At 39.5% G+C, this 24,169-nt stretch overlaps 1 protein-coding gene across 1 annotated transcript in view; it reads left to right on the forward strand.

Annotated features, from left to right (window-relative positions):
• Positions 1-17,790, forward strand: part of Mob1a (MOB kinase activator 1A) — an 18,200-nt gene extending 410 nt beyond the window's left edge. The window contains exons 2-6 of the mRNA XM_005385525.2: positions 4,054-4,220; positions 9,953-10,046; positions 11,304-11,437; positions 15,336-15,499; positions 16,507-17,790. Coding sequence (XP_005385582.1) covers positions 4,054-4,220; positions 9,953-10,046; positions 11,304-11,437; positions 15,336-15,499; positions 16,507-16,584 — 637 coding nt within the window. The 3' untranslated portion in view covers positions 16,585-17,790. The remainder of the gene's footprint in view (positions 1-4,053; positions 4,221-9,952; positions 10,047-11,303; positions 11,438-15,335; positions 15,500-16,506) is intronic.
• The last annotated feature ends 6,379 nt before the right edge of the window (positions 17,791-24,169 follow it).

The raw sequence follows: 24,169 nt of genomic DNA on the forward strand, positions 1-24,169 counted from the left end.
TGCCCGGTTCCGGGCAGTGGCGCGGGCGCGGGGCCGACCAAGGTGGAGGTCGAGGCGGAGGAAGTGGCGCGAGTGGCTGGGGAGTTGAGAGGCCCCGCGGCCGGCTGCGCCTCCGAACTTTTCCGCCCCAGCGCCCCGAGGGCGGAGACGCGGTCTGGGGCGGAGCGCCCGGCCGGGCTGCGAGCTCCCCGATTCTCTCAAGCTGCGATCGTCCCTGGTAGCGATCCTCGCTGACCTCGCTCTTGGACTCCGTCATTATTGTTTAGTTTCATTATTGTCAGGGTTAATTTACCCCCGCCAAAAAATGCAGCCCCAGGAGAGCGTGGAGCGCCTTACCTTGAGAATCTCGCCAAGTTAGCTGTGAGCTTTGCAGCCAAACCCTCGTGTCCAGCGCTGCTTCTGCCCCCTCGCCCATCTGTGACTGTAAATACTACGGCCTTCGGTAGAATCCCGTTTGAAACAATTCGTGGGCCCAAACGAGGCTTAAATGAACAAGGCTGTAAATTCTCTTTTGACTCTTACGCACATGAAGATTTAAACGCTGGCGCCTTATTCTCAGCGTTTCCTACCTTGTATATTACTAAACTGTTACACGATTGAATAAGTAACCATTTTTAGTTATGAATGGAATCCACTTGCTTGTCGTGTTTATTACATTTTACTGAGTTATAGTGTTTCACAACCAGAGTTTAGCTACTTCTTTAATGTGAGAAATACGGGTTCTTTCTAGTATATTGCTGTTATAAAACAGCATTACTAAAAGTATCTGTCTAAATTTCATTATTCTGCCTTTAGATTATTTTCTGAAGGGTGTAGTCTTCAAAATATGGTCATCATTGCAAAACGTCTTTATGATTTTAAACCGGGCTCGGTGGTGCACGCTTGTACTGTAATCCCAGCTGCTTGGGAGGCTGAGGTAGGAGGACCGAGAGTTCAAGACCATCTCATATCAAAAAATAAATTTAATTACTGATTTCCATATTATCGGAAATGTTACACACGCAAGGAACATCCAAGTCTGAATTGATATCTAGAAGTTTGTGGATGTTCCGTTATTGCCTTTGGGACCTAAATGTTGGGCTTTATTTCTTTGAAACTTCGTGGTGTTGATGGACACGAGGTTTCCACTTTCTGGCTATTTTGCATAGTGCTGCCGTGAACATTTGTGTACAGGGTTTTGAGTGGATGTGTGTGTTCCTGTCTTCTGGGTGTATACCTAGGAGTGGAATTGCTGATTTATATCCGACCTGTGTTCAACCTTTTTTGAGAAACTGCTGAACTTTTTCAAAGCACTGTGCTATTTTGTGTTCCCATCAGCGCTGTATGAGGGTTCCAGTTTCCCCACGTCCTCTCTAGCACTTGCTAATAGTAGCCATCTGAGTGTGAAGTAGAGTTTCTTCATTTTGATTTGTAATTCCCTTATGACTAACAGTGTTGAACACTTTTTTTTGTATGTTTATTAACCATTTGTACATATTCTTTAGAGTAAAGTCTATTGAGATCCTATCTTTTGCTCATTTTTAAATTGGATTGCCCTGTTTTTCAACTTGTAAGAATTCTTTATTTATTTATTCTTTAATCTACAGGTCCCTTTATCCCATCTGAGATTTGCAAATATTTTCTTCCATCCTGTGGGTCATTTTCATTGGATTGATAATGTCATTTGAAGCACAAACATTTTAATTTAGATGAAGATCATAGTGAATCTTGAGAAATCATTAATGTTAGTTTTACATATCTAGTCTCTTGTCATTTATGGCTCATTCCTATGTGTAGAGGGCTGGTCCTTCTGATTTAAAATATCTTCCTAGTCATTGTAGTTCTTTACCATGTTAAAAAAAACTTTCCATATTTGATTTTTGGTGTTTTCATATTTTAAAATTTCTTACACATTTAAAATTCAATTAAGATGTGTTATGCACATGTACCAACTCCCTATGATGAATCTGATCATTATGTAGTACAAATATGTACAAATAAGATTTTAAATAATTAAATTAAAGTTCCTCAAGTAAAGTGAAGATCTACAATTCTCTTCCTTTCCCCTTCCTAGAAGTAAGGTCATCACCAGCTTTGTGTACATTGTTCTGATACCTTCTCTGTGTTAAAATGGGTCCGGCTGTTCATTTGGCTCTGTGATGTCTTTAGCTGTGCTTTGAATCATTCTGTATGAATATATCTACTCTCTGTCCTTCTTTACTACTATAACATATTACATGATATAAATGTGCCATACTTTATTTTGTCCTTTTGAGACAGGGTCTTGCTATGCAGTTCAGGCTGGTCTTGAGCTCACAACCATCTTCCTGTCTCAGCCTCCCAAGTGCTGGGATTACAGACGTGTGCCACCATGCCCAGCTTTTATTTACTATTGTACTGGTAAACTTTAGGATCGTTTCCAGATTTTCACTGTTAAGAACAATCTTGGAAAACAAATCTTTATTCATACCTTGGAGGGATACCTGGAAATGGAATGGATGGATTGAGGAACTAATTAAATGTTACGTACTTTACACTTCCACAGATAGTGATTAGAGTATTAATTTCTCTATTCTCTATTCTATACTTAAGCAATGTAGTCACTCTTTTTTTCTTTTGTTGTTCTTGTTGTTTGGTACTAGGGATTGAACCCAGGGCCTTTGCACTGAGCTGTATACTCCAGTGCTTTTTATTTTTTTATTTTATTTTATTTTATTTATTTATTTTGTCTTTTTGAGACAGTGTCTCACTATGCAGTTCAGGCTGGCCCTGAACTCACTTATGTAGCCCAGGCTGGTCTTGAACTCGCAATGATCCTGCTGCCTCAACCTCCTAAGTGCTGGAATTACAGGCGTGCACCACCACGCCCAGCTCCAGTGCTTTTTAAAAATGTTTTATTTCGAGACATAGTCTCCCTGAATTGCAGGGTTACCTAGGTGGGACTCAAATTTACAGTCTGCCTGCCTCAGCCTCTTATTGTGCTGGGATTACAGGTGTGTGCCACCCCACCCAGCATCATTCTGTTGACTCAGAGAAAAATAAATCTTACTTTAATTGAACAGTTTTTCACATGTTCGTTGATCATTGTACTTCTGAGTTGCCCTTTCCTTTCCTTAGCCTATTTTTCTAGAGTTCCTTTAACAAGTTGTAGAAGTTCTTTTTTGTCCAGCTAATCTTCTGTAATGTATGTTGCATGTACTTTTTGTTACTTTGTTACTTATGTTTTTGCTCTATTAGGAAAGTTTTAATTGCTGTGATTTGAAATCAGTCTGTTTTTTTCTTTAAAGTTTCTAGGTTTTGTGTTAGGTTAGGAGCACCTTGTGAATGGTGTGAAATAGAAATTAAAACTTTTCCCTGGTAATTGTAGCTGTATCATTTTCCAAGCTACAATTCAAAATGTTAACATTTCTTCTACCATGGTTTGCTTTGATGGCCACGCAGATATTTTGATAAGGAAAACTGGATCCTGAAAGTGAGAATCTTAGAGTTAGCGCTTTCCCTTTATGCTTTCTGTAGGTAATTGGGGCTAGAAGAAATAAGCTTTCTCAGGTAGTTAACAGAGTTAGTTTTATGCTATGTAGCTCTTATAGATGTAACAGATTAACTGTAAAGAAATATAAATAGGAATACATCTAAAACTGTTCCTCAGAATACGGGTAGCTTGAGGGGTTGAGTAGAGAAGCCTGAAAAGTGATGAGTGCTTCAGAGTAAGGACTAGAATCTGGTTTTTTGGGTTTTTTTGGTAAAAGTGCTCTTTATGCCAGACTTTTGCATGGGTGTATCACATTTTACTAATTTGTGAAATTATGCTACTTGTCCGGCTTTCATGTGGGAATAAGTTAAATATCCCTAACATCCCACCCTGATGCATGGGAGGCAAGCACTGTACTACTGAGCTACATACACCCTCAGCCCTAAAATTCTTTTGTTGTGATCATCATCCCCTCTTTCCATCCTGGGATCTTTCGGGATTATTTTTACTTCATTTCACAGATGAACTTACGTACCTAAAGTTACGCTGTTCTGCTTTCTTCAGTCCTAAAAATTCATACATTTTTATTTTTAACCCAACAGTAGCAGCCGCTCTTCTAAGACATTCAAGCCCAAGAAGAATATCCCCGAAGGGTCTCATCAGTACGAACTCCTAAAACATGCAGAAGCGACTCTGGGAAGTGGAAATCTGAGGCAAGCAGTTATGTTGCCCGAGGGAGAGGACCTCAATGAGTGGATTGCTGTGAACAGTAAGTTTTTCGTAGTACTCAGTTTCATTAGTTTGTAGAAACATTTTGCTAAAATCTTTTTTGGGATTTTCTTTTCTTTTTCTCTCTCTTTTTTTTAGACAGGGTCTCGCCATATAGTTCAGGCTAGCCTTGACCTCATAGCAATCCTCCTGCCTCAGCCTCCTGAGAGCTGGCATTACAGGTGTGTACCACCATGCCCAGCTAAAATCTTGTTGTTAATGGATTTTCTCTTACAGATATAGTACATTAACTAAAGAAATATAAGTAGAAAGACATCTTAAACTGTGTTCTTCAGAATACTCGGTAGCTTGTGAGGTTGAGTAGAGAGGCTTGAAAAGTGATGAGTGCTTCAGGGTCCTTCCTGGGGAAAATACCATGGAACGCTGAATAAGGTCAAATAAATGATTGATAAAAGCAGAGATTCTCCCCCAGGGACCATGTGTTTGTAGGAATCCATTGCACAGTTTTGCCTCCACTCCCGGCAGCACTGGTTGACCTTCACAGTCACAAAAATCCATGGCAGTTCCTGTGGGCAGTCAGTTGTTTGTTGTGAGTTAGGAGTTCTCAGAAAGAAGTTGAAAGACCAGGAGAAAATGAAGGGATCCAGGAGCTGAGTTCAAGAGAACCAGGGCTTGACGTAGTAGAATGATGTGCTCAGGCTAGAGATTTGAATGTGAGAGCCTCTCATTTCTGAGGTGAGATCAGTTCTGGGGACTTTTTAATGGAAAATTTCAGACATAAAAAAATAGAGAAACTAGGACAGTGAATTCTTAGGTACCATTATCCAGCTTCAATAAAAATCAACTTGTGAATAATTGTGCTTCTTTATGCCCCCTGACTATTTTGATGGAAACCCCAGACATTTTATTTCATCTATAAATATCTCAAAAGACAAAAGGAGGATCATGATTTTTGAGGCCAGCCTAGGCAGCTGAGTCTGGGATAGCCCAGGACCCTGTTTCAAAATAAAACTTAAAAAGGGTCGGAGTATCATTCATTGATAGAATGCTTACCTAACATGCTCATGGTCCTAGGTTCAGTCCCCATATCACATACATGCACACACATACAGAATCATCCTTTAGCGTTCTCAAATTACCTACTTACTGTTTACATTTCCCTGATTGTCCTATTTAATATTTTTCTTTCTGTTAATTTAAGCTTGGTTTTAATCAGGATCCAACAGGGCCTGTATGTATGTTTTCTCGAATCTCTTAATTGACAGGTTTCTCTTCATTGCAGTCTTTTTTCCCTGCTCTTTCTTTGTTGTTGAAGAAACCAGGTCATTTGTTTTCCACAGAATGAATCTGCTGAGTCTATCCCCAAGGCATCCATTATCCTGTTCCGTTTCTCCTTTTATCTCCTGTAACATTAGATGTGGAGCAGCATTGTCCTGTAGAACTTTCTGCAAAGATGAGAATGTTCTATACCGTCATGTGGCTATTTAGCCCTTGCCATGTGGCTAATGTGACAGAGGAACTGAATTATTAATTTAATAGAGCTAAATTTTAATGTAACCATATGTGGCTGGTGGTAACCATGCTAGTGGTTTGATTTTGTTTATATGTACAACTACTTGATAGCTGGTGGTATATGTATACATAGTGTCTAGTGGTATTTTTTTAATTACCCGAAGTTCGTAGTTTACAATAAAATTCACTCTTCCTGTTGTGAGTTTGGATGAGTTTATGACAACATTTTCATCACTATAATATCATCACAGAATCACTCAAAATCCTCTATCCTTTACCTGTTCTCTCTCCCTCCACCCCCAACTTTTGACAACCACTGATTTTTATTGTCTCCATAGTTTTGCCTTTTCCAGAATGTCTTCATATAGTCTGAGTCAGACAGTATATAGCTGTTCCGTACTGACTTCTTTGCTTAATAATATTTAAGTTTCTTCCATGTCTTTTTGTAGTTGACATCTGATTTATTTTAAGCCCTAAGTATTCCGTTTCCTAGATATATCACAACTTATTTATCCATTCACCTACTGAAAAATATCCTGGTTGCTTCCAAGTTTAGATAGTTATATGGATAACTGTCTATTGATAGTTAGATAACTAACTATTAGATAATAGATAACTAACTATTGAGAACTTCAAGGAACTTTTGACTATAAAGTTTCGGATAAAGCCTTTGTAAACAGATGTGTGCAGTTTTTGCACAGGCTTGAGTTTTCAATCCTTTGGGCAAATACCAAGAAGCACAGTGACCAGATGGATGGCAAGACTGGTTTTGTAAGAAACCATCAGTCTCTCATAGTGGCTGGATCATTTGTTTCCTACTAGCAATGAATAAGAATTGCTGTTGCTCGACAGCCTTCCCAGTTTTTGGTATTGTCAATATTCTGGATTTTGGCCATTCCAAATAACTAAGTAGTGCTGTCTTGTTATTTTAATTTGCATTCCCTGATGACATTTGGTGTGGGGCATCTTTTCACGTGCTTATTTGCTGTCTGTGTATCTTTGATGAGTTGTCTGTTAAGATCTGATTCATTTTTTTAGTTGTGTATTATTGTTTGTTAAATTTTAAAAGTTCTTTGTATATTTTAGATCACATGCCTTTATCACGTATGTCTTTTGCAAATATTTTCTTCTAGCCTGCTGCTTGTCTTTCACTCTTACGACAGTTTCTTCTGCAGAGTGGGAAATTTTAATTTAATGAAGTTCAGTTTATCAGTGCTTTCATAAATTATGCCTTTGATCTTAAAGGTCATTGCCAAGCTCAAGGTCACCTAGACTTTCTCCTCTTTTTCTCCAATGTCTCCTAGGAGTTGTGTACTTTTGCATTTTGCATTCTGGTCTATTACAGATTTTGAGTGGATTTTCATAAAGGGTGTAAAGTCCGTGTAGCCCAGGCTGGGCTTAAACTTGCAGCCATCCGCCTGCCCCAGCCTCTCAAGTATTGGGATTACAGGCGTGCACTGCTGTGCCCAGCTAGATTCATCTTTTTGCATATGGATGTCCAGTAGTTCTAGCACTATTTGTTGAAAACTGTCTTCTGCTTGTGTTGACTCTGTTCCTTTGTCAAAGCCCAGTGGGTCTCTTTCTGTGTTCTCTACGCTAGTCCATTGAATTATTTGTTCTGTCATCATTAGGAAGTATTGAAATTGAGTGGTGTCAGTCTTCCTACTTTGCTTCTTCATATAACATTTAGAATCAGATTTTTGATACAGAAGATTTTTACTAAGTATCTTTGTTGCTCTTATCAACTTGATTTTTTTTTTTTTTTTTTGGCTTTTTGAGACAATGTCTCACAATGTAGTTCACACTGGCCTTGAATAATCATTGTCTTCATCAGTGCATTTGGATAAAACCCTTATGTGAGCTATATGTGTAATTTAAGTTTTCTCATAACTGCATTTAAAGTTTTTTTTATTTTTCTTGTTAAAATACCATATTCATATTGCTGAGAGAAAAGGTGCAGAATTATGTAGTATGTGATCTTTTGTACAAGAAATGATAAACTGAGGGGAAAGGAGACAGAAAATGAAATGGTTACATGTGTTAGAGTAGCTGGAATTTAAGGGTTTTTTTTTTCAACTCAGTAGTTTTCATATTTTTTGATATTTGAGCCATATAAAGTATTATTTAAGAGAAAGCTTTTTTAAACCTTTATTTAAATGATATTGCATCTTTCGGAGGCCTTAGGTTTTTCTTTGAGACATGCCACTGTAAATCAGGTCAGACTTTTGTTTGTTTGTTTGTTTGAGACAGGGTCTACCTATGCAGTTGTGGCAGCCCCAGAACTCACTGTGTAGCCCAGGCTGCCCTTGAACTTGCAGCAGTCCACCTGCCTCAGGCCCGAGTGCAGGGATTACAGGTCTGTGCCGTCACGCCTGACTCAAACCTTTTGATCTCTTGTTCCCATTTCTTTCTTGAAAACTATTGAGAACTTCAAGGAACTTTTGACTATAATGTAATTAGTTTTACTGTGTTATAAATTTTAAATACTAGCTTATTTAAAAATAATAAATCCATTACATGTTAATATATTTATTTAGAAGTGTTCTCCAAAACCAATTTCAGAGAGAAATAAGACATTGTTTTATATTTTTGTAAATCTTATGTACTGCCTGGATTAATGGACATTTAGATTCTCAGATTTGCTTCTGCATTCAGGAGCCCCTGAAAAATTCCACTATACCCTCTTGACAGAAAGAGACTGACAGTAGCAATTAAAATGGTTTTGGCCTCACAGATCCGCCCTGAGTCAGGGAGTCCCTAGTCCCTGTGCCACTGCCTGAGAACAGCTACCATCTTGGCATACTTGTTTTGCAGGATTATTGGGGCTTAAATGATACTTTCTTAGAAACATGACTAATTAAGAGGAAGGGCTATAGATGAGGGAGTTTTATGTAAAATTCCTTTTGACAAGGTGAACTTTTTTTTTTTTTTTTTTTTTGGTTTTTCTCCAGTACTGGGAACGGAACTCACGACCTTGCGCTTGCCAGGCAGGCGCTTTTGCCGCTGAGCTAAATCCCCAGCCCAAGGTGAACTTCTTTAAGTCTGTTTTTTAAGAAGCTTGGACAAACCCTCCTGATTGCAGGAGAGGACCAAAGTGCTTAGAAAACTTCCCAAATTTCATGTGACTCTCTGTGCACAGAATAGTTATACTTTGCTCACTCAGGTTTATTAGTTGCCCCATCCTCTTCCATTTTCTTCCAGATTTAACTCAAGCTCATGTAGGAACTACTCCCTAATTACCTCAGCTCTTTGCCTTTCCCCTGAATTTACTGTTGCCTCTGGGTCCTTTTTGTTTTTTGTGTAAAGGCAGTGCTAACTCTTAAACATGGGGCCTCACATGCTAAGCAAGAACTCTACCCTTGAGCTACAGTCCCAATTGATAGATCAATTGATACTCATTTACAGGGTCATGCCAAGTTGCCCAGGCTGGGCTCCAACTTGTGATCCTCCTGGCTCAGCCTCCCAAGTAGTTGAGATCATACATGTGCACCACTTCACTTGGATGGATCCTGTCTTCTTATACTGTATCTTACAGTACTCACTTTAAAAAATTTTATCCCTTCTGTTAGCTGGAGGCGCTAGGGTGAAAGACTTGTTCTTTTTTATGTCTTCAGTGGGCTTTTTTAGGCCTCAAATGTTTATGCTGAATTAGATGTCTTCAAGGCCTGTTGCTATAGCTGGTATGCCTTCTCCCTCACAGTATATTCCACAATACTTTTTTACTTTTTTCTGACAAATCATTTTTTGATTCAGATTGATAAGAAGCTTTCGTTTTTTTATCCTCTTGGATATACAGCAAGTCCCCGACATGCGAACATTCAAGTTGCGAACTTTTCACAGGTGTACTGTGTAAAATTCACTTTGCTGGATCCTATACAAATCTGACTTAGGAACGCTGTCCTGGAACCAGACTTGTTCGTAAGTTAGGGCCTTACTGTAATCAAAGTATACATTGTGATGACATAATAATCACTGTTAAGTTAAGCTTGTCTCCACTATTTTACTTTTCTATTCTTATGCTAGTTAAAAGTTTAATATATTAAAAGTTCATGTTTAGTTTGCCAAGAGAGTATGTACTTGTAGTTCCAGTTACTCAGGAAGCTGAGGCAGGAGGATCACTTGAGCTTGGGAGTCTGAGGCCAGTAAGACCCCATCTGAAAAAAAAAAAAGATTACCCGTTGTTTTCCTTCAACTGAGAAGTCTGACTTTTTTGTTATGTTTACCCAGACATTTAACACAGTTCTGCCTTTACCTCTGCAGCTGTGGATTTCTTCAACCAAATCAACATGCTGTATGGAACTATCACAGAATTCTGCACAGAAGCAAGCTGCCCGGTTATGTCTGCAGGCCCCAGGTACGGCAGCCTGTTAGAGCGGCGTTGGGGTTACTTTTGCTTTATCACCAATGGATATGTAAATAATAGATTTGTTTTTGTTTTTATTATATGTTTGCTTATGTAAAGTTGATTCCACTTTGTTAGTTCATGAATATTGACTGTAGCTGTTATTTCTAAATACTTTGGTATGCGGTTAATCAGTGTTTGATTTTTTATATTGTGTCCCAGTAACTCTTGAATGTTCTGTTGTAGGAATGAAAGTATAGAAATTTGAAATATGTTTATTTTGTATCCCAAAACTTCTGTTTTTTTTTTTTTTTTCATTTGCTTAATATTTATGGTTTCTTGCTAGCTTTTAAGTGAATTTTTGTAAGTTCTTAGTTGGTTTTTAAATATTTGATTATTTTTTCTTGTGCTTATTTAGCAGTACAAGAATGAACAGCAGCACAATTTAGAAGTAATTACCTGGGTTAAAGATGCTTGGTTAAAAAGGGTTTTGACTGTAATAAACTGGAAAAAAATGAAAGAGTATACGACTCTTTATCAACTGTAATGTTAGGTCAGATTGTGATGGGATTACTATTTTGCTGTTTCTTACAGTGTTTTTTCTTATAAGAAATAACAGGCTTTATGTAACAATAAATAGTATCAAGGTGTTTGTCTCTTGTACTTTGACTTTTCTATAGTATAAAGGAAACAAGATCCCCGATGGGTTTTTGATCCTATTTTTGTTGCATTATAGGAGGGATGTTGTTATTTTATGTTTCATTCATCAAACTTTAAAAGAATTTCAAATGAATAAGAAATAGAAACTTGTCTGTGGCTTAAATGCCTGGAGAAATTTTGCATAAATCTTATTGATTATTCTAGCCCAGCAAAGGAAAAAATACACATGGCTAAAAATGTTATTTCTCTAAGACTGTTTCCAAGAAACAGGATTTGATCATCGTGGCACTGATGATAATTTATGGCCAAGAGTCTCAGAACGCGGAGGGTCCATCCCCCTGCTCACATAGCCCTCAGCGTCTTTCTGCCTTGCACATAGGAGTGCAGTTCCTGCATCTGTCCCAGGCTGTCTTACAGCACACTTTCTGTCTCCCTCTTCTCTTCCCGTCATAGCCGTCACATTTCAGAATAATTTGTAGGGAATTTACGGTAATCTTCAGTAGAACTTTAGGTAATTTATTAAAGTTACATAGTTTCTCTTAACAAAATGTGAGGTTGCCCATTTACTAATGTTTTTGAAAACTATCAGTAAAACATACTTCTCTCCAGGTATGAATATCACTGGGCAGATGGTACTAATATTAAAAAGCCGATCAAATGTTCTGCACCAAAATACATCGACTACTTGATGACCTGGGTTCAGGATCAGCTTGATGATGAAACTCTTTTTCCTTCTAAGATTGGTGAGTTAATGTTGTAGAACTATTTTTCTCTCGAATTCTGTAGTCTTCTTTAATACTCTGTTACTTTAAAGTACTAGAGCTAGGCATGGTGATACACTCCTGTAGTCCTAGCACTTAGGAGCCAGGGTTATCTGAGTTCAAGGCCAACCTGAGCTACTTAGTGAGACCTTATCTCCAAAAAAAAAAAAAAAATTAGAGACTGCCATATTCTTCTCCAAAAGGTTTGTACCAGTATATATACCCTCTAGAATGTTTGTATGCCTGTATTTCTTTTTTGTGGGGGGAGGGGGCCCTTTTTTTTGAGACACAGTCTTGCTATGTAGGCCATGCTGGCCTTGAACTTGCAGTGATCCTCTTGCCTCAGCCTCCCAAGTGCTGGGATTACAGGCATGTGCCACTGTGCCTGGCCTTGCCTGTGTTCCTTTACCATACTGATTATTACTCACTTTTTTTTTCAGATTCCAAAACTACTTTATTTTCTTTACTTGGACTATTAATACCACTTTCATACAGCAGTTGATGTTAAAGCATGTGTAGATGTCAGAATTTTTAAGAGGAGAACTTGGTCTGAACTTTATTCCTGATTTTTAAAAAATGTGATCTTTTGCAAATCGAGGGAATACATTTTTCTTCAGTGTACATTTACAAAATAGTGATAAGATAGAATGTATTTTGTTTTATTATCATTGTATGTTTTCTATTTATATCTTTTGTCCATTTCTATGTCAGGGATATTAGCTCTTTGTCATTTTCCTACATTGTCTTTTGTCTGATTTGTTGATGGACTATTTTGCTCTGTACATCTCTCATTTTGTCTTACATTTCCCATGACTTGAGTTTTAATACACTGATGAAAAAAATTTTCCCTACTTCTGGATTATAAAAAAGCTTATGTTTTTCATTTAGTACTTTTGTGATATTTTTTTCCATTTAACACTTTGCTCTGTCAAGAGTTTTTTCTCTGAATGCTGCTTTCATTATTTTCCAAACTGAAAATATAGTCAGTTTTTCCCAGTTCCCTTATTGAATAACATGTGTCTTTTCTGCCACGATGACCTTACGTGCAGGATAAATTACCATACTGGGCGTCTTTTAATCTCTTTATCGTTTCCTATGGAAATTTCAGTTTTCATTCACATGGCCATGTATCTGTTACCATGTTACAAGGGTAGTCTCCTTTCCTTTCTCTTCTTTTTCAGAATATTCACAGCTCTTCTGAGGTATTTGTCTTTCCCAGGAACTTAGAATCATTTTCTCAAGGTAAAATAAATAAATAAATAAAATCTTTAGATTGCATCTAACTTTTATACGCAAATATATTCTTACTCTCTTTATACTAAGTCTTCTAGCCAAGAATAAGATATTCTTCACTTATTCCTGTCTTTTATTTACTAAGTCTTCTTTCCTCTGTAAAATTCTATTTTATGTTAATCCTTAAAGCTCCTTAAGGTTCTTCCTAGGCATTTGGGTTTTTTCTTTCTTTTGGTTTTTTTTTTTTTTTTTTTTTTTTTTGTTTTTCTCCGGTACCGGGAACCGAACTCACGACCTTGCGCTTGCCAGGCAGGCGCTTTTGCCGCTGAGCTAAATCCCCAGCCCCTCTTTTGGTTTTTTGAGACAGGGTCTCACTATGCAGTTTAGGCCGGCCTTGAACTCACTGTATATCCCAGGCTGGCCTTGAACTAATAATGATGATTGTTCTGCCTCAGTCTCCTGTGTGTTGGGATCACAGGTGTGAGACACCACACCCCGTTTATTCTTAGACATTTTATTATTTTTATAGATGCTTGCTTTCTTTTCTTTTTTGGTTTTTGAGACAGGGTTTCACTATGCAGTTCAGGCTAGCCTTGAATGCAGTTCCTAGCCCAGGTTAGCTCAAACTCACAGCGATCCTCCTGTCTCAGCCTCCTGAGTGCTGGGATTACAGGCATGCGCCACTACACCTGCTGTGATATTTGGTTTCTAACTGATTATTATTTGATATATTGGAAAGCTGTTGAGTTTTGTAATCGTTAGACTCTTTCTTATTAATTCTTTGTTCTCTTAAGGTTTTGAAGTATATATCTTCATCATGTGAACATAATGTTAATCTGACCTCTTTCTTTCTGATATGTATTCTTAGTGTTTTATGCTTACCTAACTGCAATGACTGACTACTTCCAGAACAATGCTGAGTTACAGTGATGATAGCAAAAATGTGTATCAACTATTTGTTCCACTTGATCTGTTTGATGTTGGTCACTTTTTCTGCTGTGTTATTAAACCTTTTCCTTATAATTCTTTATTATATATTGACTCTATTTGAATATCTTTTACATATAGCTTGGAAAGTATTTAGATTAAAACAAATTAGTTATTTGTTCTTGATGGTCTCCTCTTTATGGGAGATAAAGAAATTTTTTTATTTCATCCTTCTTTTTCTCAGCATCCTGTTTTTCATTAATTCACTCTCATGTTCTGGAACCCCCCCCCATCCCCATTAGGCTGTTGTCTGCCTGTTACTTTTGCTAGTTATTTTATCAGACATAACTGTTTATTAGCTTTTTCCTAATATATCCAAGCTATTAATATTATTAACCAGATACTTCTTTGTACATTCTGAGAGAAGGGGTTTGATTTTTAAAAGATTTTTTCAATACATGATCACAGGATTGTGCTCAAACATGTCCATATACTCCTGTATAATACTTGAAAAGTCAAGTTAGCCAGGACTTGGAGGAATAAACACAAAACCCAGCCATATATACCAGACTTCAGGCTGCTAAGGGCTGGCTGGCCAAGGGAAAAGGAAAACAATTCAGGGAAAGAATGTTTTAGTAAGTCTGTTTTCTGAAAGGTTGAAAAAAGGTGTTTCCAGAGTTGTATCAAGGAATGGGCCTTTAAGGCAGACGAACCTCTGTTGTTTTGGATGCAGATGCCTTCTTAGCGCTTACTACTGTAGCCAGTGCAGTTGGAATGTCTATCCTCTTTCCATTTCCTGAGAGACTTTGATATTCTCAGCCGAATCCTCAAGAATGTATCCATTTGCATCCGTGAGATGACTCCACTATTCAAGATAGTGCACTAAACCCTCTCTATCCCTAAAGAGATGCTTATTTTCTTTGAAAAATAGGGAGGTCCTCTCCTCCTTTTTTAGGAAGTACACTCTATTTTTAGGCAGCAGGAAAATGAAAACTTCGCTTTCCAGGTAATTTAGAAGATAAAAGTGTGGCCTGTGGTTTGGGGATTTTCTTCCTGTGCCTCTTAAGTACACAGTAATAGGCCTGTGTGTGTTTGTGAGTGTTCGTGTGTTGCAGTTGGTCATGGAAGTGTCTAAATCTGCTGCTGAATATTAGGTAAAAGCTAGTACAACTACTGTAGAAATCAATATAGAGATTCTTCAGAAACCTAAAAGTGGAAACTCCACTGGGTATACTCTTGAAAGAGTTAAAGGCGTACTAGTATAGTGATATATGAATACCCACCTATAGCAGTGCAGTTTACAGTAGTTAAGCTCTGGAAAGAGCTGAGGTGCCTGGCAGCATATGAATGGATAAAGAAATGTGGTGCAGCATGGAATATTATTCAGTGATAAAGAACAAAGGTAGGTCATTTGCAAAAAAGGAAATGGAACTTGAGACCATGATGTTAAGTGAAGTAAGTCAGACACAGAAAGTTAAATACTGCATGGTTTCTCTAATATGAGAAAGCTAGAATATAAATAAGTAAAAGTAAAATAAATGAAAGATGGTAGGAAACAAAAAGGCAAACTTTTTGCAGATAGAAGGAGCAGGGAGCTAGGAAGAGGAGGTGAGGGGATGGAAAATGGTAGACATAATATATAGAGCTCCCCCAAAATGAATGTAGCTGTTACACTCATTGGTACAAAAAGACTGATGCGCATGTGTACGTTTGACTCCAGGTGTCCCATTTCCCAAGAACTTCATGTCTGTGGCGAAGACGATTCTAAAACGCCTCTTCAGGGTTTATGCCCACATTTACCACCAGCACTTCGACTCTGTGATGCAGCTGCAGGAGGAGGCCCACCTCAACACCTCCTTTAAGCACTTTATTTTCTTTGTTCAGGTAAGGGAGCCACGCTGATTTCTGAGCACAGAGAAGCTAAGGATAAGTAGTGTTTTCTGTTTAATTTTCTACATTGTTTTATTGATCTGTGTAGCAGCATATAAAGGTATCACCCACCAGGCTGTCTAGTGCATACCTGTAATCCCAACTTTTTGGGAGGCTGAGGCAGGAGGCTTGCAAGTTTGAGGCCAGCCTGGGCAACTCAGACCCTATTTCAACATAAAAACGTAGATAAAAGACTGGGAATGTAGCACAGTGGTAGAACACTTGCCTAGCATATATGAGACCTTGGGTTCAATCTCCAGTTTGGGAAAAAATATGTCACTCTCACTTTTGGGCTGTCCACCTCTAGCCTCCCTGGGTCTCCAGTTAGGGAGTCATTTTAATATGTGCTCTGTTGTGAGTTAAGTCAAAGGTTGTTAATGTAGGAGTGGTTTTTTTCGAAACTAAAAGCCCAGTATTCATTTTAATTGCAGTGTTGGCACTTCGTGATAAATTAGTGAGTTCGGGGCTGCAGTTTGGGCCGTTGGCCTCCAAAAGGTTTGCCATCACTGCACTAGAAGGTAGTGGTGTAGGACTGGAAGGTAGGGTAGGTGAAGTCCCAGCACCTTGGTTGTCACGCCTTGGTCTTCCTAGTGACCACCCCAACCTGATGTTCTCTCAGGGCCCCACAGCCACCAGCCATCACATTAGCGTACAAGAGATGCCTGTCACTGCAGACGTTCCACACTTCTTAGGCGCTGTCCGTCAGGAAGCAGGGAGGAAGCTGGTATAGGTCACAAGATAGTACCTGCGTTTTTAAAAAGAGTAAAGACGATTCTGTTTTAAAATGTTTATAGACATCATTTGATCGTTCTTTTGGGTTTTGTTTTTTGTATTTGTTTTTGGTTTTTTTTTTATCCTTCTTTTGAATTTAAGAAAACTAGGATTGGAAATCTCTTTCAGAAACATTTAGAGTTTGAATTTAGGTCCAGTTTTAAATTTTATTTCTTTTCTTCTGTTTTTAGGAGTTTAATCTGATTGACAGGCGTGAGCTGGCACCTCTTCAGGAATTAATTGAGAAGCTTGGATCAAAAGACAGATAAATGTTTCTTCTAGAATGCAGCTATCCTCTTCCTTCATCTACTGCTAGAGCTATCTCATTGCTATTTGTTGTAGACTAGTGATACAGACTTTAAGAAGACAGGATAAAAGGACATCCTGTATGTGTCTGCAGTAAAACTGTCCCAAAGGTAGGTTGTCCAGGAGCTTCAGAGACCATAAGGACACAGTCAGGTCAGAGGCGCTGTGTGAGTACTCCTGTTACCATCCGAGTCACACTTGGTTGTAACATGTGATGACCAACCCATAGTTTATTAGTTTACTTGGTTTTTTTACTCACAAAAATTATTGCATCTGTTTCAAGTGTCAGCATAATGGATAGTAAGAGTTTTTGCCATTGACTTGTTAATAAGTTTCCAGAACAAATTTCTTAATACAATCAGATTTTTTTTTTCTGCTTTTATTTTATTAAAAGAAAAGGTATTTTTAAGTTTGCTTAAGATTTAGAACTTCTAGGTTGGGTGTGGTGACACTGTAATCCCAGCACTTGGGAAGCTGAGGCAGGAGGATTGCTGTGAGTTTGAGCCCAGCCTGGGCTACACAGTGAGACCCTGTTTAAGTAGAACCTGTGTGTCACTTTGGATAACCATTTAGTTTCAAGTTTGTATGCCCATGTTTTTATAGATAAGAGTATATATTTTTTAAAATTCATGATTGCAGTTTAAATCATGGCATATGGGAGTAACCAAAGTTATTTTTAAATTGGTTTTATTTTTAATCTTTCTTTGGGATTGTATTCACATCTGTCTAAATTATTAGGAGTATTCATATATCAGAAATAATATTTTTAGGCTTCTGAGGGTGGTTTGTATGTTTTCATTTTAAATTTTTTTTTTTTTTAATTAATATGTAGCTTTTGGTTGAGAAAAAGAAAGCTAAAAATATATGACAAACTTAGGTCTCAAAGCCACTATTTTCATTCACATTGTTTTTAGAGGCCTTGCAGTTTCGGTAAGATTAAAGTATTCAGAGTACTTGTCTATTTTGTTTCCTATAAAAATTACCTCTGTGGTTTTTGTGTTTTGGTTCTGGGGATGGCGAGGCAGGGGCTCTGTCCCACAGCTGCATCCCAGCCCTTTTAGTCAGGTTTAGGTTTCCCAGTCTGGCCTTGAACTTGTGATCTTCCTGCCTCCGCCTCCAGAGTAGAATCTTAATTTCATACTGTTAATAAAGGATAGATTGAGCTTCCATAGGGGCTTTATCCTGTTTTAATTATTTTTATATCAAAACTTGAAATTTTTCTCTTTTTATTAAGATACTGTCATCTTCCCCTTTAGTGAGGAAACGCCTTTTTCATCGGGTTCCTTAGATTTAACTGTTCCTCAACTATTCAAATGTACTGAGGCATAGTAGGTACCCTGGAAGACTTGCCGGACCGGCAGAGCTTTACTTTATCAGCAGCCTGTTCAGACCTGTGATTTTTTGGAAGCACTCACCAACCTCACAGCTTTGATAAAGATTACATCTGATAAGGTTTTCTGTTACTTCCATTATTCTACTAAATTATAAAGAACAGACTTACTTAGGAACTCCATTTTGTTCCCCTCCTTGGTGTTTTGAGACAAGGTCTCGCTGTGTAGTCCAGGCTGAGCATTGAACTCCCTGTGTAGCTCAGGCTGGCCTCGAACTCACAGCAATCCTTCTGTCTCAGCCTCCCAAGTGCCAGGGTTACAGGCATGCACCACCACACCTGGCAGAAACCCCATTTTTAATAACTCAATTTCAAAAAATGCTTAAAGATACAAAGACTTTAAAGGAAGTATTTGATCTAATTTAGGCTGAAACCATTGAGGAATTAAAAAATGGCATAATCACTTACCTATTAAAAAAAGAAAAGCCCTGTATGAGACATCCCACAACCCATGTTTTCAACTTACCCAGAGGACCAAATATCAGCCATTTTGTCCTTTTAATGTTGATTATTTGGAAACAAAACAAGTTTCTAGGTGCATCTCCCTCCTTACTGCCTCATTGTACGTCATTGCTAGTGTTTCACATATTTTCAGATAAAAGCGTTCTTGCTTCTCTCCATTTATTTCAATGATAGAAGCCCCTTCTCATGACTGAGCCCCTGAACCAGCCAAAGGTGGTCACACGCGGGGACAGCAGTGAAGGTGGCTCAGCAGTGGTACACAAACCAGAAACTTGTCGGTAGTTGTGAAACTTAGAATGCCCTTTTTAAAACTTTCTCTTCCCTTCTTTTTTTTTCTTTCCTTCTTTTTTTAAACAAAAAAATGAAGTTTCCAAGCCAGTCTAGCTTAACCAACAGTGCATTACACTGTGTACTTCTGAGACAAGAGGATGGAGACGGGGGAGGGAGTGGGAGGAGGACGGCCCCTCCTGACCTGGCGAGAGGGCCAGCCTTTGATAAGGGCTTGAGGCAGTCGGGCGAGTGTGTCCTGGGCTTCTCTCACTTTTGATCTTCTGCCCCAGCCCAGGGTCTCCAGCACTCCCTCACTCTCCCTGCTACGCGGACGTCCTCTCCTTTCAGTGGCCTGTCTGCTCCTCGGTGGTGATTACAGTCAGGGGTGGAGAGTGCTTGCCAAATGATCCAGGTCATCCTGTGGTGCTTTAATTTTCAAGCCTTTTTAAAAACTTGGACATGATGTACAGATATTTGTTTATTTGACTTCTTCGTACTACTGTTTTTATATTGACAGCCACATGTATCCTTCTTCATCTCTACAGGGCTGGCAGCTAACAGGGTATTCCGTTCATCTTAGACTTGCAGAGCTCTGGCTTAGGTGCTGCTTCCGCAAATGTAAATCTTTTTTCACCATGACTTTGATAACAAAGGTAGTTTTTCTAGTAGTTCAGAGGCAAGAGGAACCTGACATCTCCAGCATGATGTCTTACCTCATATGAATAAACAAGTCAGGCCCAAAGAGTGCAAATCCGAGAAATGTACGAGGCTGGCTCCTGTCCAAGGGAACTCTGGCCCGGATAATGCCAGCCTGTACCCCAGGCACTGAGCACCTTCAACAGGCACATGATTCCTCTGAGGTCGCTTCTCTGTGGGTTTGGTTTCTACTATTGTAGAGTCTGGCAAAGAGGGAAAGTGGTTCTTTGGTCTTTCTTTTGCGTTCAGTTTTGATGTTTCAGACGGTAAAAGGCTTTGGGTGGTGATGGTCCATGTGGTAGCAGTAATTTTATTAAAACAACTACACTGAAAGTCACTTGGATTTTCTTTCCTTATCAGACAAACAAGTATTCTGTAAATCCAAAAGGATCACCAGTGTGCTATGGATTTATTATACAGCAATATTTTGTATTTGGTCTACATTGAAAGTAGTTTGCATAAGTTAGTCTTGATTACCATCCAAAATATTTTTAAATGTTCTTTGCATTAAGATTTATGTTGTATTTTTACATCTTTGGGGGGCTTTATCTATTTTTCTAAGTCAGTCAACTGTACTTTAAAAAGCATATTTTGTATCTACTTTTGTAACTTCATCAGAATAAAATATATTGAAAGTAAGAAATGACTGATTAAAGGATGTGTCTGAACACACTTCTATTTTAGTGTGGGAACTTGAGATTTTTGCTGGTTCGGTGGATTCTGAGTACAGCTTAAATTTGGAAGGTTATCATTGAATATAATTTAGTAGCTAAAATTTTTTTTAGCCTTTAAAGAGAAGTTCCAAAATTAAGCTAAATACCAGGGGCTGGGGATACAGCTCAGCAGCACAAGTTCCTGCCTGGCAAGCGCAGGGTCCTGAGTTCGATTTCTGGTACATCTTTTGCATGTTCCTGATTGTAGGACGGGGAAAAGGGAAAATGGGACTTAATAAACCTTGAGGTTGAGTAGTAGCATGTATCCTTAAAACTTTCCCTGCCCCAAACAGCTATTTTCCATTATTGTAGGAGAAATATTAGCAGAATTAGTTTCAGACAAATTACAATTGCATTCTAGGTTTCAAATAGCAGTGCTGGAATTGTTTTGACCTTTTTTTTTTTAGATTTGAGCCAAGTAGGGTTAAAAAATGAATGTGATGTATATAGATTAACATTCAATTTGTATAAAAAAAAGTTAGCAATTGGTTTGGAATTTTTCTTTGTTTCATATTTAAAAGTGATTGCAAAAGTAATGTTTGTAAGACTATCTAATGGCTAAGTCTTTAAAAGGTATTTCAGATTTTATTTTATTTTATTTTTTTGTTTTTCTCCGGTACCGGGAACGGAACTCACGACCTTGCACTTGCCAGGCAGGCGCTTTTGCCGCTGAGCTAAATCCCCAGCCCCCTCAGACTTTATTTTAAAAAGCAAAACAAAACAGTGGGTTAACCCAAACAATTATCTTTGGGCCAGAGTTGGGCTTTAAAGTGCCACAGCCAGAAACAATGTTCAAACAGGACTGGGGGCCTTGAGCAAATCCCCTAGGGGTGGGTACCTTACCTCCCTTAGGGAGGGTTACTTCAGCCTGCACCATTATCGCTGACCACTAGATGTCAGTGTCCACTATGAAGCCTCCTGAAAGCTCAGCGCCTCTGCCTGGGCCGTCTGTGTGTCTCCATCAGAAACTTCATGGATGCCTCTTACTGGCAGAGGCACATGCCTCTGGTCTGCTGCAGAAGGGGCTGGGTTTTACTTGAGGCTGTGGAGCTTATACCAAAACTGAAAGACGGTAGGTGATCCACAAGTTTACACTGGCGGCCACCCTAAGCTTTTTCTTCCTATTCTGGGGGTTGGAGGGGAGTTTTCAGCAGAATGTAAGTAACTAATGTAACTGCTTTGCCCAGTTGACTTTTTCTGTAGTAACTTGATAAGTGAAGAGAGATTATTGGTTTGGATTCGAGCCAAGCTTCTTATGGCCAACCTGTACTTCGAATACCATTTCCTTAGACAACTCCTTTAGTAGGTTATCACTCATTTACTCCTTACAGCAGTCTGGCGAAGTGGTAATTGAGAGGTAGCTGGTTTTTCACAAAAGCTCAGGCAAGTTCAAATAGCTGGTACATAACAAGCTTCTCCAGATTGGATTTGCAAAAATTATGATGTGTGTGAGTGCTAGGAGGCTCTATTTTAAAAAATGACTATAATTAAAAAATCATCCTGATGAGGAAAAGAGCTTCATCCAAAGAGGTCCTGCCTAAGTTTTCTGCGTTAGCTCAAATGTCAGTATCTTTATGAAAAGTAGGAGTCATGGGGCAATGTAAATGAAGATAAAAGAATCTCAGTTCATAGCCAAAAAAAAAAACTATAGGAAGAATTAATTGGCTTATATCCTGAGAATAAAGGAATTTTAATCATAACAAAGTAAAACTTGTCTTTTATTTGCTTTTGCCATAAAAATTACACATGAACTGTTCTATTGTGACTAATTTGGAAGGCCAAGAGTGGTGAGATTTTCCTGTGTATCCTGTTTGTAAAGATTCAAATTCAGTTCAAACCTGTGGCACTCTAATTGCTTTTAGTTCTGTTCAGTAACCACTGTGCATATACTCTTTGTCCCATAGCGTGCTACACTGGTGACATAGATTACTGAAGCAAAATACTGACCTTATGTGGCCTACATACCAGTGGGAGCCAGCACATAGCTACATTGATAATTCTAGCAGCTGGGTGTGGTGGCGCACACCTATAATCCCAGCCCTTGGGAGACTGAAGCAGGAGGAGTGCTGTGAGTTCCAGGCCAGCCTAGGCTACATAGTGAGTTCAAGGGCAGCTCGAGACCCTGTCTCAAAAAAAAAAAAGAAAATTCTAAAGGTCCATAAGGATACTACACGTGTAGACTTTTTAGGCCCTGCACTTTGAGTTATCAGAAGTGGTCCCTGGAGAAACAGCTGAAACAAGGCATAGAAGATGGGCAGTTATATAGCCAATGTTATGGCGTAGCGTTGGGGGAGGGAGGTTCCAGTATCCTGGAAGGTTAAATTGCAGCTGAACAGGTAGGTAAGGATTAAATCATATGAAGGAAGTTGCATTATTGCTGGTATGGGATGAGGAAGGAGAGGCAAGGCACAGATCCAGTGATTCAAAGTCGGAATTATGTGGGCAACTGTCATTATGGGGCAAGAAGGCTGGTGGATATAGACATACCACTTAGTAGACAAGGAGGAGTTCCACAAATACAAACCAGCGAGTTTAACTTGGGCTGCTTAACTGAAACTAAGCAGTGACAAACTCAACCAGATTTAGTGCTTATATCCAGGGCTGTTGCTTCCAGTTGCACAAGTAGTCAAACATCTGTCTCCTCTTAGGTCTGCTTTCTTCTGTATCTGCTTCATTTCCAAAGCAGCTCTGTCCACATGGTTGCAAAGATGATTGCCAGCGGCTCCAGGTCTTCTACTAGCTTAGCAACACAGTTGAAAAAGATGATTTCCTTAGTTCCTGAGTCCCTGCACCAACTCATTGGTTCTGCTGAAATCATGTGACCATTCCTAAATCATTTCCCATCTAGTTAGCCAGACTAGGTCATAAGTCCACTAAGAGCTGTGGATGAGTCTGCCTTATCTCAAGCGAAATTTGAATAACAGGGTGATTCACCATTACATTTCTGGAAAACCTTTTGACAGTTTTATGTCAAAAAAGGAGCGAATAAAATTTAAAAGTTAACAAATTACCATACTAATAACTTTGAAGGAACCACACTGAAAATGTGCTAACAGTAATGCCAGGGAGAAACAAATGATGAGGGCTGGTGTAAAGGAGTCACAGTATTGGGACGAATGTGCATTTTTAGTCACTCAACAACAAACGCAGGTGCAGTCTATCCAGGTTCAACGCAGGAGGTACTGACTGCACAGGCAAGTGTATAGTGACGAAAAGCTTAGGAGTTGGGGATTTAGCTCAGCGGCACAGCGCCTGCCGGCAAGCGCAAGGTCGTGAGTTCGACCCCCGGTACCAGGGGAAAAAAAAAAAAAAAAAAACAACTGAGAAGTGCCGCGGGGTAGTGCTAGGCTACAAGCAAACAAATACAGCTAGAGAGAAAGAACTTGGCTGCATCTCAGCCCTGATTTGTCTAACAGACTCAAGAAGGGCCTGTGTGCTGACACCCATTTCTCACGGCATCAGCTTGCACTACAGGCGCAGGGATCCCCATTTTGCGGCTCCAGTCTAGGTCTCTACTAAGTGGTGTCTGGCAGGAGGTTAAACTTGCGCCATCACCTTGTGCCTTCCTCATCTCCCACATGCAGTCCCTCTATTCCAGTCACCTCCGGAAGTCACAGACCGTCCCCCATCCCTTCTGCAGCTGGGTTAGTTCAGGTCCCTCAGTTCTCACCCGGGCATGGCGTTAGCCTGGGGACTGTGTCCGTCTCCACTTTGGGCCCGCACGGTCCCGTTACAGAAGCCAGGACGATCTTTCTACAAAGCAGATCTGAAAACCACTTTTCTGCTTTAACCCCCCTCGAGTCCCCTTCCTGGGGAGGAACCCCGTGCTCCTCAGATCAGGAGCCGGGCGCGAGATGGGGCGTGAGCTGGGGGCGGTTCCAGGGACGCTAGGGGCTCTCGGGGGCGACTGCGCGCCCGGAACCGTGCAGGGGTCCGGCGGCGGGCCCCGAGGCTGGTGGGGCCGGGCGAGGGCAGAGCGCGGCCGGAGGCCCGCAGGTGCCGTGGCTCCGGAGCTGG

The sequence above is a fragment of the Chinchilla lanigera genome, unplaced genomic scaffold (assembly GCF_000276665.1).
Source record: "Chinchilla lanigera isolate Chin_1 unplaced genomic scaffold, ChiLan1.0 scaffold00023, whole genome shotgun sequence".
Taxonomy (NCBI): Eukaryota; Metazoa; Chordata; class Mammalia; order Rodentia; family Chinchillidae; genus Chinchilla; species Chinchilla lanigera.